Source organism: Daphnia pulicaria, chromosome 10 (genome assembly GCF_021234035.1).
Source record: "Daphnia pulicaria isolate SC F1-1A chromosome 10, SC_F0-13Bv2, whole genome shotgun sequence".
Classification (NCBI taxonomy): domain Eukaryota; kingdom Metazoa; phylum Arthropoda; class Branchiopoda; order Diplostraca; family Daphniidae; genus Daphnia; species Daphnia pulicaria.
Window position 1 is genome coordinate 3,944,703 of NC_060922.1, and position 15,326 is coordinate 3,960,028.

Sequence of the window (15,326 nt, forward strand, 5' to 3'; positions counted from 1 at the left end):
GACGGGAAGGGGGGGGGGATAGAGACAGGAGTGACGAGGGCTTTCCTGTTTCCGGATTTCCGTGAAACCTCATAAACGATGCTTGTATGTTGCAGGTGAAAACACATCTGCTCCGTATCTCAAGGGACAGTTGCTATAGCGTAGAACAAAGAAGAAGATCGTGCTCAGTACACAACGGTCGATATTCTTCTGGGTCGCTCGTCCGTCAACTACGAACAATGAAACTCATTTGATATTCATGAGTCGGCCCACGCCGAAGAGTCGTTTTAATATTAGAACAAGCCAACTGAAATACGAGCAATAACCAGAAAAACTGCACTGTATTTGCCATGAAAAATAATGTTCATCACATGTTACTGGATAGCAGGAATATGTTTTGCTGTATCATCGTCCCGTATTACATCAGGTTGGTATATGGTCACATTGATCACATTACATCGATATGTCACGGTAACAAAAGGCAATACGAATAATGAAGAAAGAAGATGCTTTCTACTTAAACTCTGCCTTTACAGCTGCCTTTACATATGTATATATATATATAGGCTACTACCTGGAAAAATGATAGAAGACGAGACTGATAGCCGGCATATTTTTAGAAGCAGAGGTTAGTCAGTTAGTGAGAGTATATTTTTCTAGCCATAAAGGAAGAGGATAAACATTTCTTCGCTAAAGAGAAACGATCGTGTGGACTACTTTGTGACACCATTCAAAGCCAACGCAAACATTTTCGATCGGCTAAAAATATTTCCAAAAAGTCATCCCCCAGAAAAGGGGGGGTGGCGACTGGCGTGGTCTTTTTAATTCTCACCGTTCTCGCCACCGTGCGCAAGGAGTTAAAAACCGAGAAGAGGCTTCGCTAAGCGTCTATGACGCCTTCCCTTCCTCCTTGATTTTTGTTAGGGAAAAAAAGCGTTTTACAGTAACTTTTCTGGCTTATTCAAAGATATTTACAAGACACAGTCGCCGGCTTCTTCGACTGTTCACAAGAACGGGCAAATGTCAACTTTGATTCACATCCAACCGTTCGGTAAGTTACATTTTTAAGTTGTAATTCTACGTTGTCTATCTCGCCCATGCCAGGCTGTGTGTGAAGTTTCCCTCCATCAGGCATCTACTTCCATGCGAATCGATAAACCTCTTTGTTTAATCATACCCAATCCTGCCTCCATTTTTGATCGACACGCTATTCAACGTCATTGAAGAGCTGTCTGATCACTTTATTGACTTTTCCCCTCTGCAGCTCAAATGTGGGATTCATGTAGTTTGTTAGGGGACGTTAAGTTTTTTGTTTCATCAGTAGACGATGTGGGTTTGAATTGGCATTCTCATCTGGTCTCTTGAGCATCGGAATGCCTTCATCAAGAGACAAACCCTGTTTATGTGGCTTGCATTAGCAGGGCTATGTAGGATTGAATAACAGGTGGTAGGTTTAAAATCTTTAAAAGCTTAACAGGCAGTTACATTTTATTGATGCATTTTAACAAGGAGATAACCTCAGAGATTACCTCTCTCTTTTTTTAGAAGTTCTGGTTCAATCTGGTTCATTCGTTCCTACTGTCTGATTTCCCCCTTGAGCACCTATATGCCAGAACATATTTCCAGAATCCAGGTTTCTGTCATTCTTCTGATTGATGTGTTGAAGGCATTAAGATTGGGTTGGTTGTTTTCCCTCTTTTTTTCTTTTCTTTTTTCTTTTCTTTTCTTTTTAAAAGCCGTCTTACTAGGATAGCGCGTGTCGTGGATTTAGGAATCACGCGAGCGGTTCAGTAAATCATTCCCGTTTCATCAACATTTTCGACTCGATAACACATACATACACACCAACGCACACACACCGTCAGCTGAAAGACGAAGAACTTTTTCCTTTTTTCTTCACAAGCAAAGCAACACATGCGTCTTTTCTATGTTTTTGCTACTCTTCCACCCCAGCATTTCTCCCCCCCCCCCCTTAACCCCGCCCGGTTTTGAAGGAATGGGCCAAGTTTAGCACGGCGTACTAATGGGCTCTTCCAAGTCGCCTGACGTCGTATCCCGCTGACTTTGGAAGTTGAGAGAAAGAAAAAGTCCAATGAGGAGCAAAGGAAAACAAAACGAGTGCATAGTCGTCTAGCGTCGCAAGGATGTGGTAAAGCAGTCCTCCTTGAGACGTCGATGGTTTCAGTTGCTCAATCCTCCCCGAAACAAAAAAGTTGATCTCGAACCCGTTTCGCGTGTCAAATGTTGGATCTCGAATCCAGCGATTCTCCTTCGACATCCGGCAGCAGCCAGGAAGAGACGGCGTTGGCGACGCCGACGACGACCATTCAGCAGCTGCCGTCGTTGATGTCACTAAACGTGCCTCCTCCTCCGCCTGTCAGGAGACCCGACGTTCCAGCCGTTATTCCCGGAAACGGATCACCTTCCCAACAATTGCACATTTTAGTCATTTCACAGCCTCCCGGCTCGGCATCCGCTGCTTCTTCTGGTCGAAACGGGAACGCCCTTCAAGCCGTTCATTTGTATCCAGGTATGACTTGACGAGGATCGCCGAGACTCGCAGGATCGAAATGAAAAAGCTTCCTCCATCCCAACGGCGTGTTGGAATGTTTGTTGACGTTTAGATGGAAGTGGTAGGAATGTCAGCCACACGGGGGGGCCTATCGCGTATTGATTAATCGGCCGTCGGCGGGTGATGACTCCGATCCGCTTTGAGGGCAGAGAATCAGTGGAAAGAAGCTTATCAGTCCTTCTCCTTTCTTTCTTTTCTCCCTTCCGTCAGTCGGATGCCCTTTCTTCCCCCCTTCTCTCTCTCCATCCAATTAGTTATTTCGCCCCAGCAAACAGCCAACGAGTTTTTATGATACGTTTCAACTCCTCCTTCACGTCACTGTTCACTTCCGAAAAATTTCTGGTAAATCCTTCCTGCGACCGTGTGAGGATTCCGCACTGGCGACGGCACGCGGCTCCGACGACAGATCAGAAAGATCACGGCTGAAATTTATTCCTGGATAACTGTGATCGATGACTTTTTCTTCCCTTTTTTTCTTCTTCTTCCAGGGCGGTTCTCGCCCAGACTTGTAACGAGCGATTGAGTCATCTTTGCGTGCGTTTCGGGTCGCCTCGGTGTTAAGTCAGATAGGTCCCTTGATTGGATTGATGTTGACGAACTGTGTGTGTGTGCTAGCCTCCAGCGGAGAATCGTTGCCGGCGGCTGCCGGTCGTCAAGGCAAAACGGCGGGGTGAACTTATTTTTAAAAACGTCATCCCAGGGAAAAGAACCTGGTTGTAAGCCAAAGATGACATGGACACGGGACTTTTTTCCGTGAGAATATAAAGATTTTTCTTTATTATTATTTTTAAAGCTCGACACACTTAAAATTATAATTTTCCTGGGCCGACATCAAAGATAACACGATTTTTTGTTATTTCGTAGGAAAATGTTGTGTTGGGATTGTTTGGCTTGGTTTTTATTTGGAGGGGGGAACTTTTGCCAGAAGCATTGCGTGGAATGATTTACCGTCTAGACATTTTGTGTTTATACAATATGGGCAAGAAAAGTTGCTCTCTACGTACGAAATACCTCGTTTGAAATTTTTCCTCCGAAGAAGAAAAAACATTTCAGTTGGCTGGACAGTCGACCGGAGTAGAGCAGGGCAACAACAAAAAAAGGAGAGAAATCCCGAAACTTAGAGCAGAAGACGGGAAAAAAAACTATTCTTGTAACTTTGTTGATCGTCCGTCGGATGGGTATTTTCTCTCCTCTGCGGTGCATCAAATAACGGAGGAGCTGCAACTGGATTTTCTCTTCTTTTCTCTGTGTATATAGATTGCGATGTGTGTGTGTATGTTATGGGTACTGGAGAGGGGGGAACGTAGGGCCATGAAAAATATCCATTCGGCTAGGCAGAGAGTTGAAATATATCAAGGAGGAGAAAGAAGTAAACTTGGAAGACACAACAGGCAGCGAAGACAGAAGGAGGGTGGAAGGAGTTGGGGGGGATTGATGACCCTCCACCGTATTGTTGTAATGACGTTAAACATGATGGTTGCAGTGTCATTTTGGGAGCTCCTCATTTGACAAATGATGCAACTCACGACTGGCAACAGAGCCACGTCATTAGCGTCATCGAAGAATTCGACTTTTGTCTGCTCTGCTCTGCTGTTCCGCCAGCGTTTTTCTCTTAACGACTTTTTCTCTATTTTCACCGATTGAATTTCCAACACAAATTTGAATCTTGCATCGAAGCAACCTTTTTGTTAATTGAATTGCCATAACATTTGAGTCTCACTAGGGCGGATGCTGGATCTTGTTGAATAATTTGAGAGGGCGTGTTTCGTGTAAGTAGCGACTCTCAACAGGAGTGAACGAGCGTGTGTTTGTGTGTCTTGTCCGTCTTTTCTCTCTTGTGTTGTGACAGTTGACCGGTTGCCTCGGAGACGGGAATTGGACCAAACGTTTTATTTAGGACTTTGGTAGGGGGGGGGGGGCCCATTTCTCTCTGGTCGTCTCCTTGGAATTGGTTGGGGCATCTTCTCCCCAAATTTGGTTAAATATTGAAACTTTTGCCCGGCCGCATCCTGAAACTGTTTGGGATGATTGTCATGGTTACTCTCTTGTTTGTGTTTTGATTTGAATCTGGTTTGGGGTCTTTAGTTATTCATGATTTTGATCGACGTGACATTTCGATGGGTCCGATTGGAATCATTCCCATCCTGCGGGGTGGGGGGGAGCAGGCATATCTTTCGTGACGAGAATAATGGATGAGATTTTGTGGTCAGAAGGTCCTGCTCACCTGAAATGCTTCTCTCCGATTCTGAAGCTGACGATACTGATGATTATTTCACGTTGAATTTTTCCATCCCCTATGGGCTCCGGTCTTGTTTGTGGTATCGGTTGCCCCCGACAACGGCTCTTGTTTGGGTTAGTTCTTGACTGGCGTTTGTTTTGTTAGGCACGTTGTCATGGCGACGCGATAGGGAGCAAGAAAAAGTCGGAGAAGAAGCGAGGCCCAACAGCGGGGGCTGGCCATTGGCATGTCGTGCGGCTTTTTCGGACGGCTGGGCATCATCAGCGGATCTTTTTATTTTTTCACGTTTCCCCCCTCTTTCTCGTTGTGTGTGTCTTTGGGTCTCTTTATTCTCACCATTGTAGCCAGCTAGCAGCTACTACTGATGGATTATTGACGAGGTATCGGGAAGTTGGGAGGCGGTAGTATGTCCTCCCCTCTGCCAGCGCCACCCACTTTCACCTGCCCACCACCCACTGAAATTCATTCAAAGAGCCCAGGTGCTTGTGATTTCCGGACCAGTCTCGCTCATCCCGGCACGGTAGCCGGATGGGCTCTTCCGCAAGCTGGACGCTCTTTCCTCATCGGCTCGGCTCGGTCCGGTCTTTTTACTCCGCTGTCGTTTGATCATGGCAGTCGTCAGATCATTGGCCTCCTCCTACTAGGTCCTGTCACGAGATCCCGTTTCTCTTTTTTTTTTTTTTTGATTTATTTCGTTCTTCCTTACTTTGATTTTCTCGTTACTAACCCCCCTCCACCAGACACACACACACACACACACTGGGAGCCAATCTTGACTACGTGGTTAGTATATTATTACCTTACTTCACCTATTCGTCTCTTTCCGTACAAGAGCGCACAAGTTCCGTGCCAGTTTTGATTGGCTTTTTGTCCTCCGGGCTCGAAGGAAGCCTTTAAAAAACATCTCTCACTCTACACTACAGTCTACTTAACTTCTTCTTTTTTCTCTCTTTCAACTGGGGAAAAAAGAAGCTTTTCCTATTTATCGATCGTTTTCTTTTACCCCGCTGGCCTCGAGTGCTACCAATCATTTCTCCCTCCTCCTGTTCAACCTCGTCTTTTTATATGTCGTCGTTTCGTACTTGGTTTCCTCCGTCAGTCTCCGTAGATCGGCTGTTGCGTACGGGTCTTGTTAGATCCACAAAAGAGAACCCCGAGTTCAATTTCTCGATCTGTCGAGTAAGTAGTTTCTATTTTTATTTTTTAAGGGAATCCAAACTAACTTGTTGTACCTTTTTTACGTCACCGATTCTCTTGTTTCCGCTGTGATTAGCCAGAGAGAGCCCGTTGAGATAACGATCACCTGATTGTTACGTGTCTCATTAACGGTCAACCGTATTGTGAAATTTGATATCCAGAGAGCGAGATTCTTTTTCTTCTTTTTGTGTGTGTCGACTTAGTTTATTTTTTGTCCGTTTATCTTTTTTTGATTTCAAAACAGGAAATGGGCTTTGAAAGGTTTGCCACGTTTATACGTGCGACTGTCGTGTCGTTGAATCATTTTCACGCAATGAGCCCGTCCGAGAACGAAAAACTGGCGGCAGAAAAGGAAGGAAGGAAAAACAAAAAGAAAAAAATGCGGAATCGATTGACCAAGAGAGAATATAAGAGAAAGAGGCGAATAGATGGAAACAAGAGAAACCGGTTAAAAAGTGGGAGGGGGGTTTTGGGTTGAAGGGTGGGGTGGGGAGGAAGGAAGGAAGGAAAAGGGGAAAAAAAGGAGACGCTCGCGCAGCCGCGGACGCAATGGTCGACGCTCTTTGAAATGGAGTTGGGGGGAGAGAGTAACGGCGTCGGCTATGACGGTCTTTTCGGTAGTATTGCGCCACTCACTCACCGTGATTGACCTGATTCCCTCCCACTCTCCCGTTTGGTTTTGTTTGATTCTCTCTTGCCTACCACATTCGTCACCTTTTGAGAGTTTGGTCTTTCCATTTCCAACTCTATTCCATTTAAGAAAAACAAGTGCGAACTCGACTTACAATCATTGAACCTATCCTCTGTCTCGGGCCTTCATCAACACTCTGCGCTGATGATGTTGGTGAGTCATTCCGTCCAGCATTTCCCTCTGGTCGTCTTGTATTTTTCTTTTTCTTTTATTTAAAAAGCTCCGGAAGAAAAAGAAAAAGGGGGGAGCTAGTTGAAGGATCGCATTCGTTCCATGTCCCCTAAGCCCGCGCACTCCCGATTCCGGCAGCGAATACACACACCCAGTTCTCTTCTTGTGTGTGTGTGTGTGTCTCCCCCCCTCCTCTCAAGCAAGGAGGGGAGGGTTGCAGAGGGGTGGCAAAAATCAATAAGAACGCCTCTGTCCGCTTCTCTCTCTCTCTAGTTCTCTTCCGAGGTCCGCCTTTCGTTACCTTTTGTACAAAAATGGAACTCCGCACTGAAGCTTAGAATGCATAATGCAGTGACCGTAGGAGCGCTCTGCTAGTTTGTTTAGCGTTTCAAAATGATATTTTTTTGTCTTCTTCTTCTCTACTCCGATCTTGAACTGACGTTTTCGATTAAATTTCGAGGCCCCCCTCTCTCTTGAAATGTGTTTTCATTTTCTTATTTGAATTTTCCCAAAGGTATGAAGCGTAATTCTGACGGTGAGACAGGGCCGGCGGCCAAACGCCTCCGCCCCATGGGCGACACGGAACTTCGTCTACTCGTTTACAGCAAGGTAAATATGGCTCTCCCCTAGAAAATTGAATTTTATTTTTTTAATCCGTTTACTCCGTCGTGCTCCCAGGTTGCCGGGTCCATCATCGGCAAAGGTGGTAGCAACATCTCCAAGCTGCGCACCGAGGTGAGTTAAAACTCCTCCAATTGCCATACAAAAATTTTTTTAGTTCTTCACTCTCAGCAGCGCAGACACTTGTTTCCTTTTGTTGTATTTGATTGCGAATCGTTGATCGTTTGCCGGCTAGTCTTCTATCGACATTCTCGTAATTCCGTTTCCGTTTTATAAATTGGTTTAAAATGAAAAGATGTTGTTAATAACCTAAGCAATCGACTGTTAGTAGAAGTAGTAGTAGTAGTTCATCGGGTTAATGGGGAATAGTCATTACGTGGGGAGTTATCGACCGTGGCAGGGCGTAACCGCCACTCGGCATCACGCGATATCTTTACCGTCCTTTGCCGCTCTGGAAAACGAACCAACTATTTCATTTTTTTTTCTCCCTCTCTCTGTCTCTCCTTTCTCTCTCTCTCCCCATGTCCCCCTTGACTTCATGTTGTTGTCGGAAAAGTAGTAATAGCGGGTAGTAGGTTTTTTTAATCAAAGTTTCCCTCTCACACACGTCAGTAATGTCATTCCACCATCAGGCGAGTTGATGAAGTGGCGGGTGGTTGTTTGCCTCGCGGTTTAAAATCGTCCTTCGTAGATGAAATTGACTTTTTTGAAATCTTTCGACTTTTAATATGCCGAGCAAAGAGTGGGGGGCGGTGAGTTTGTTTTTCATTATGGGCCAGTCAGATTGATGAAAAAAAGTATTTCCAGGGAATTTATTGTTCGTTGCATTCGAGAGTCTTGTTTGTCTGTGTTTGTTTGACTGCGCCGCATATTTGTCGAGTGATTTAGACGGAATTAGATTTTTGTGTAAACCAGTAGAGAGGAGCAACTTGGGTGGGAGGAGGAAAAAGGAAAGAAGGAAACAAAACTTTTATTTTTTTGACTTTCTGATAAGAAAAGCTGGCCACTGCGTAAAATATAACAAGTAACACACGGCCCTCTTCTTCAGTAAAGAAAAAAACATATATAGCTGAGTCAATAAAAAGATTCTTTCTTTCTTTTTTTTTTCTTTGCCGCAGTGAGTTTCCTTTTTTCCCTTTCTCCCCCGGAAATGGAACATGATGAAATGCGTGCCCCGAGTACTTAATTATAATTTATTGTACGTTCTAAAAGATTAGATGATAGTTGAAGGACAAATGCGAGTCACTTAATAAGAAATGGGGGGAGGAGGCAATGGCAGCGAAGTAGGAAGTGTGTGCATTTCTTTTTCAATTGGAATTCGTGTGTGTGGCGTTATTTTCTTTTTTCTATTTTTCTTATTATCTTTTTCATTATTATTATTATTCTGCTGCTGCTGCTGCTGTTGAGTGGTGAATGATGTCTTGTCAAAATTTGTTGTTTCTCATCCGCGTGATTTTTTTTTCTCTTCTCTCTCTCTCTCGCTCGATCGCTCGTTCGCCCTTCTCCGCTCACTCTCTCCGCCAACAAAAAAATCCGCCTGATTCCGTCCCGGTCCTTGTCCGCCCAACAAATCGAAATGCGCGCGCGCGGAATGCCTTAACCGAAAAAAAAAAATGTTTTAAAAACAAAAAAAAAAACAAAAACGTACGACACACACAAAAAAAAACTCTCCGGGTCTTCCAAACTCCACCTCCGCCAAAATATATATATTAAAACACAAAAAAAAAAATCAAATGAAACATATCCGGATGGTTTCTTTGTCCAAATTGGGTTCCCGAAAAAAATAACTAAAAAAACGAAAATTCGAAATTGTGTTGCCACGAAACATAATGAAAAATCCACCATTCCACAGAACCACGCCACTATATTACTTCCCGATTGCCCAGGCCCAGAAAGGTAAATTTTCGCCACCAACAAAAAAAGAAAAAAAAAAAGAAAAACTTTATTAAACTCAATTTTTTTCTTGTAAGAAAAAAAAACATTTATAATTCCGCCTTGATTTCTTTTAAGATTTTAAAAGAAAAGGAAAGTTCTTGATGATTTGTATTTTATTTTTTATATAATTCAATGTGAAATCTCTTTGTCCTCCGTTTGTTATATTTCATCCTATTTTTTTCCTCCTCCTCTTCGCCCTCGTCTCAATCCACCTGGTCTTCCTCCACCTTGACCGTTTGGCACTTGCGCCACAAGCAAACAAAAAAGATGCAAAACCTTTGAAATTGCCGAATCAAATTTGCTGTTGTTTTTGTCAAAATTTCCGAAACATTTAATATTTTCTTTTCTCCTTAAAAAACAAAACAATAATGTAGTCCTCCGATATCCAGTTTTATTTTCTTTAAATTGTTATTTTAAATTCTGAATTTATTACTGTCTCTATCCCTCACGTCTCTCTCTGAAGCTCTCTTTCTCTCGGGGACTCGGGTGCCGCAAAGACATTTTTTTTTTCTTCCAGTAGTTTTCGTTGTAGAGTAGTAAAAAACATTTAAAAAAAAAGATCTTTTAAAAAATTGTAAGAGAAAAAAAATAAGACTTTCGTCTTGTCTCATTTCCATATGACAACACAAAAGACGGAGGAATCGACGATTACCACCATCCTCTTCATTCTTTCTCTCCCCCCTTTTTGCTGTGTGTCTTTTTTATTTTCTTTTTTACTTCGTTTCACATACTAACCCGGTTTTTGCATGTCCCTTGTCTTTCATTTTGATTTGGCTGTCTCCTATTTCTTCTACTCCACCACCACCACCGAACACACAATCCACACATATCCCCCCTCATCCACCAGAAAGAAAATTGTGTGCGTTTGTTGTATGTGCCTTTTGTTTCCTTTTTCGTTGATTATCTTCTTCTCTTTGCCCCCTCTCCCATCCCCTGTTTTACTTTTTCTTTCTGTTATCGTTTTTTTTTTTTAATTATTATTATTATTTATTTCGATCGATCAAGAGAAGCATTTGATAGACAAAACAGACAAAAAAGAGAAAATTGATATAAATCGATAAGAAATGTATAGACTAGACAATCTTTGCCAGACTGGATGACTGATTTGTCTTTTCTTTGTTATCCCCACCACCCATCCTCCCACTCTCGACCTTTTGAAACATCCACCAGGATCCTGACAATCCAGGGCAATTTGGACGCAGTCATCAATGTTCTGCAGAACGTTCTGCCATCGCTCGAAGAGGTACCGACCCCGTTTTTCTTGTCCGCCTCATTTTGTTCTGTCCTCTTTTTTTGTTTTCGAATGCCATTGATTTTTACAACTCAAGGTTTCCAAGATTCGAGGAGAACGGACTGGACGCGTTGGCGACTCGGATGCCCGTCTCTTGGTTCACCAGAGCCAAATTGGTTGCATTATCGGACGCGGTGGAGCCAAAGTGAAGGAACTCCGTGAGGTATTCGACCTTTTTATTTTTTTCTTATCGATTTAAATCACGTTTGATTGATGAAGAATTGTTTGTTCGGCTTTGTAGCGACAATGCGACTCGTTTGTTTTTTGTTGACGACTGCAACTTGTTTTGCGGAAAACTTGCGTCAGAATAAATTTCACCTAAAATGGGCTGACGAATGGAGTCCACGATAAAGAGGGCTCGACAGATGCGTCCCCCACTCGTCTGGCAGGTGGTGGTAGTAGTGGCGGTGTTTATTGAATTAACAGAAACGGCTGGTCGGGTTTTTTTTTTTTTTACTTCTAGACTTATGCAGATCCTGCATAAAAGTGTACGTTTTTATGGGCCACCCTGCTGCGGATTTGATCGCTTAGATATTCAAAACTAGTGGCGATTTAAAAGTATAAATGCCAACTGGACTTGTTTTTAAAAACGGAAGTTGAATTGTTTTTTACATGTTTACACTGCAGAACGCAATTCTTTCACTGGAAAACCAAATCCAGAGAAATAATTCAAAGGGGGTCATGTGTTTTTTTCTTTTACTAGGAAAGCCGGAAAAGGTGGGGGTTTGGACAGGTGCGAGATGTTGAAATGGGACAGATAGTAGGAGAAGGAAGGGGGGACGGAAGAAGGGAAAAACAAAGGCGAATGTTACACAGGAAAATGGGGGTTAAAGAGGGTGGATAGACAGACTGTAAAAAGAGCAGCTGCCAACTAGACCCACGTCTACCAGTGTAGGGTTTTTTTTTTTGTTATTCTACTTTAGTGAACCAAAGGTGCTCGTTGTCGCACAAGTGGTTCAGTCGTCGAGTCGCAGTCGCCCAGTTGTGTCGCATCTATTTCAATGTCTTCTTCTTTTGATTCGACAGTCTACTGGAACGAGGATCACGGTCTACTCTGTCTGCTGTCCCAGGAGCACTGATCGCATCGTCCAGATCCTGGGCAAGCCCAGTGATTGTGGCGAATGCATCAAGCAGATCATCGCGCTCGTCAAGGAGGTAATTTAAATCTAAAATTTACTTGATCCAACGACAGGTGGTTTTAATGATTTTACTTTGACATTTTAGTCGCAAGTGAAGGGACCAATTGACCAGTACAATCCGTATAATTATGACGAGTCGTTCGCCCAGGAGTACGGAGGTTACGGCGAAGGTGGCGTACTGGTTGGCATGGGAGCCGGTGGTGGTGGTGGTGGCATGCGCAATCCGGGCGGCCCTCGGGGTCCCGAAAGGGAGCTGAAGATTCCGACTTTGGTTCGTGACGTACCGCGTCCCCTCTCGCCGCCCAGGCATCGCTACAGGGCCGGCAGTTATGAACGTGACTTGCCACCGCCGTCGCTGATGGGTGTCGGCCAGCCCGTCCGTGGTGGACCTGGCGGGTATGTGTGCCATCATAAATTTCAATTCGTCCGTCGTTCGCAGCTTGTAACTCATTCCTTTCTCTCTCTCGCCCACCTCTCGCGCATTTCAGGATGTACCATGACGAACGGATTTTCCGTGAAGACGATCGCGGCCATACTGAAACTACCCAAGTTTCCATTCCGAAAGACGTGAGTTGTTGTGCATTTCTTTTTGAATTTTTTTCCATCGGAAAATTAAAAAAAAAAAAAAATAAGATCTTGAGGAGACACATTTTTTAAACAACTTTTATGGTTTTTCGGGGGGGTTCCAGTTGGCTGGTGCGATTATCGGCAAGGGCGGAGCTCGGATCCGTAAAATCCGCGGCGACTCTGGCGCCAGCATCACCATTGACGAGCCTCGCCCGGGCTCCACTGAACGGATCATCACCATTTCCGGCTCGTCGCATCAGATATGGAAGGCGCAATATCTACTGCAACAGAGGTGTGTACATGTTTCACCTGAGTTTTATGGACCGTCATCTGGCACGGCTTTAACCACTCTACTATCATTATCGCTCCACTATTGCTAACAGCCTTGTTTTGTTCTTTACCTAACTGGCGGTAGTAGTGGTGGTAGAGCACAAGACGTAAAAAATATAAAAAAAAGGGATTGTGCATTATTATTTGGTGTCTCGGCCTCCGGCTGTTGTGGTATGGAAGACTAGTGATTTTGTTGTTCGGCATAAAGACCGGTAACAAAAAATCTCTAGTTCACCTACCAAGGCAGTTGCATTCTTCACCGGGCGACGGCTTTACCCATTTTATTATTATTGTTATGATTACTACTGTCCGTCCAGTTGTGTTTCTCACTCAATTGTTTCTTAATGTCTCTCTTATCCTTTTTTTCCCGTCCAGTGTCCGCGAGAACAGCCAAGGAAAAGGTGGTTTCTGATGAGGAAGGAAAAAATGAAGAATTCACAAGACAACTGACTGGCAAAGGAAGACATTTGATTCTTAAAAAAACTAAATTCAAAAAAGGAATAAAATTCAAAGGCATTTTCGACTCTGTTTGGACAACCTTTCTCCACCCAACCAGCACCACCACCAACACCAACCAACCGGCACTTCTTGTTATGGATGATGTAACACACACACACACCTCTTCAACATAAAAAAATCAACCCCCCTTCTCCCATTCATCCCCTCATAATTAATTTTCACGTGTAATCGTAATCAGAAAAACAAAAAATAATTCGCAACACCATGTGGAACCATTTTCTTACCCGAATATGATTGACTTTGTGTATCATGTGTGTGTTTGTGGCCTCTTGATTTTTTTGCGTGTTTTAAAAAATTCGCCAAAATATTTTCAAAATTTTTTTTTATTGATTCGGAAGACAGGCAAGACACTAAAAATAAAATCGACCCAAGAGAAATCATTTACAAAAGCAGAAAGTTAACAGGAACTTATTTTCATTTCATTCACAAATTGTTCATTACAATCTGAGAAGACGCGGGACATTCACTTATTTTGTTCTTGTTTGAATTTTGTTTTCTTTTTCAATTTGTTTGTTTCCGTGTCTTATTCATATCCGATCCAAGACCATCTTCAAACAACCCACCAAACCAAATTTCCTGTCGACCACCCGCCACCCCGTTTTTACGTGTACACATTCGGTCCCTGTTGCCGTATGCTTTTTAATTCTATTGTGTACGGAACTCGCCGTTGTTGCCAACTTCATAATACATTTCACATTTTTGGGGGCTCAAATTCATTTCAATTACGTTGGAAATAGAGATTTTCAGTTGGAAAGTCTTTCCAGTTGCAAATATATGCTCTGGATTGTTAATTACTTCATTGGCTGGTTAGCCGCCACTTTTCCTTTTTCATTTCCTCGACTAAATAAACGTCAAATCTTTTGAATTCCACCAAAATGCGTACGTAGTAGTGGTGCACGTACCCTTTGGTAAAGAGAAGAAGGAGAGCTTGGCTATTTTTGGCGTTTGGGGGGACGGCGCGGCCGCACGGAATTCCGGTCATCCTCTCTCCTCTTCTTCCTTCTATTTTACACGTAGGCAACTCTTTGACGCTTCTAACTGGAGTGGATGTAGCTGCTGCTGCTGGTATAGCCAGCGCGCACGTGGACGACATGTACACATATACACATCTCACTCGCTTCTCTCGTTCGGACGGACGGACGGGAATAGCTTCGCAAAGCCGCGCTCCATCTTGTCCACTCTGGAAACGAGTTGCACCTGGAGGTTTTCGAGTGTGTAGAAAGTCTTGTCTTGTTGATAAATACTTCCCCCTTACCCATCCCTCCTTGTGTGTTTTTTCTCACTCTAATAGAAGGCGATTTGAAAAAGGAAAAAGGAAGCGTCGCAGTTTTTAGATGGGCCGGCCAACGATAGTCAGCTGCACTGCTCCGTCTTCCCGGCGACAACAAGTCAACATTCTGCTGCTGCTGCTGGGCGCCGCGTTGTTGACGTTAGGACTGGAGGAACTCTGAAAAGTCACGACTTTTCCCGTCTCTCTTTTAAAAAGAAGAAAGAATGCCTTGTCAAAGCAATCGATTTTCAATGATGATGATGATGGTCTTTTGGCCCGGCGTCGATGCGGCCAAGCCCTCTCATCATCTTCATCTTCTCCTCCGGTTCTCCTCCACACACCAATTGATCGATGAGCGCAGCAGTCCCGCTGAAGCAAAAGCAACGCCCGCGTGAAAAAGCGTAATGATCAAGTCATCAAAAAGGAGAGCCCACCCACACACAATAAGCCACAGCAGCAGCTACTTTGATTTATTTTCTTACGCCGAGAGCCGTCCAGCAGCAGCAGCAGGAGCGAAGAAGAAGAAGAACGAACAACAACAACATCCCAAAAGGCTTCAGGGGGGGAGATCCGGCTCAGTACGGCGCGTCCGCAACTGTCCGCGCGGCGTCCCGGAACGGACGGCTAAGTGTTCACCCGAGGCGAGCTGTTTCCTCCCGCTCTCACCAGATTTATGACTGGACACGTATGTTGTGTTGTTTCTCTTTTTATTTTTTTATTTCTTCCTGAAATTATTTCATTTTCTTTCTTTTTTTTACAATATCTGATGAATAGTGTTTTCACATTTGTTTTACAAAAGTGAAGC

At 43.8% G+C, this 15,326-nt stretch overlaps 1 protein-coding gene across 6 annotated transcripts; it reads left to right on the forward strand.

Annotated features, from left to right (window-relative positions):
• The first annotated feature begins 872 nt into the window (after positions 1-872).
• LOC124314444 (heterogeneous nuclear ribonucleoprotein K-like) lies at positions 873-13,956 on the forward strand. 6 transcript variants are annotated; one of them, XM_046779634.1, is made up of 11 exons: positions 873-1,030; positions 7,364-7,458; positions 7,528-7,584; positions 9,323-9,366; positions 10,576-10,648; positions 10,734-10,859; positions 11,723-11,851; positions 11,921-12,231; positions 12,324-12,402; positions 12,525-12,694; positions 13,108-13,956. In XM_046779634.1, exons 1-11 carry the CDS (start codon positions 1,000-1,002, stop codon positions 13,142-13,144), a joined length of 1,152 nt encoding a protein of 383 aa, XP_046635590.1. In that variant the 5' UTR covers positions 873-999; the 3' UTR covers positions 13,145-13,956. The 6 variants fall into 6 exon arrangements, with proteins under 6 accessions (XP_046635590.1, XP_046635588.1, XP_046635589.1 ...); XM_046779632.1 differs by lacking the exon at positions 873-1,030 and adding an exon at positions 2,206-2,509; XM_046779633.1 differs by lacking the exon at positions 873-1,030 and adding an exon at positions 2,206-2,509 and having other exon boundaries at positions 10,743-10,859.
• The last annotated feature ends 1,370 nt before the right edge of the window (positions 13,957-15,326 follow it).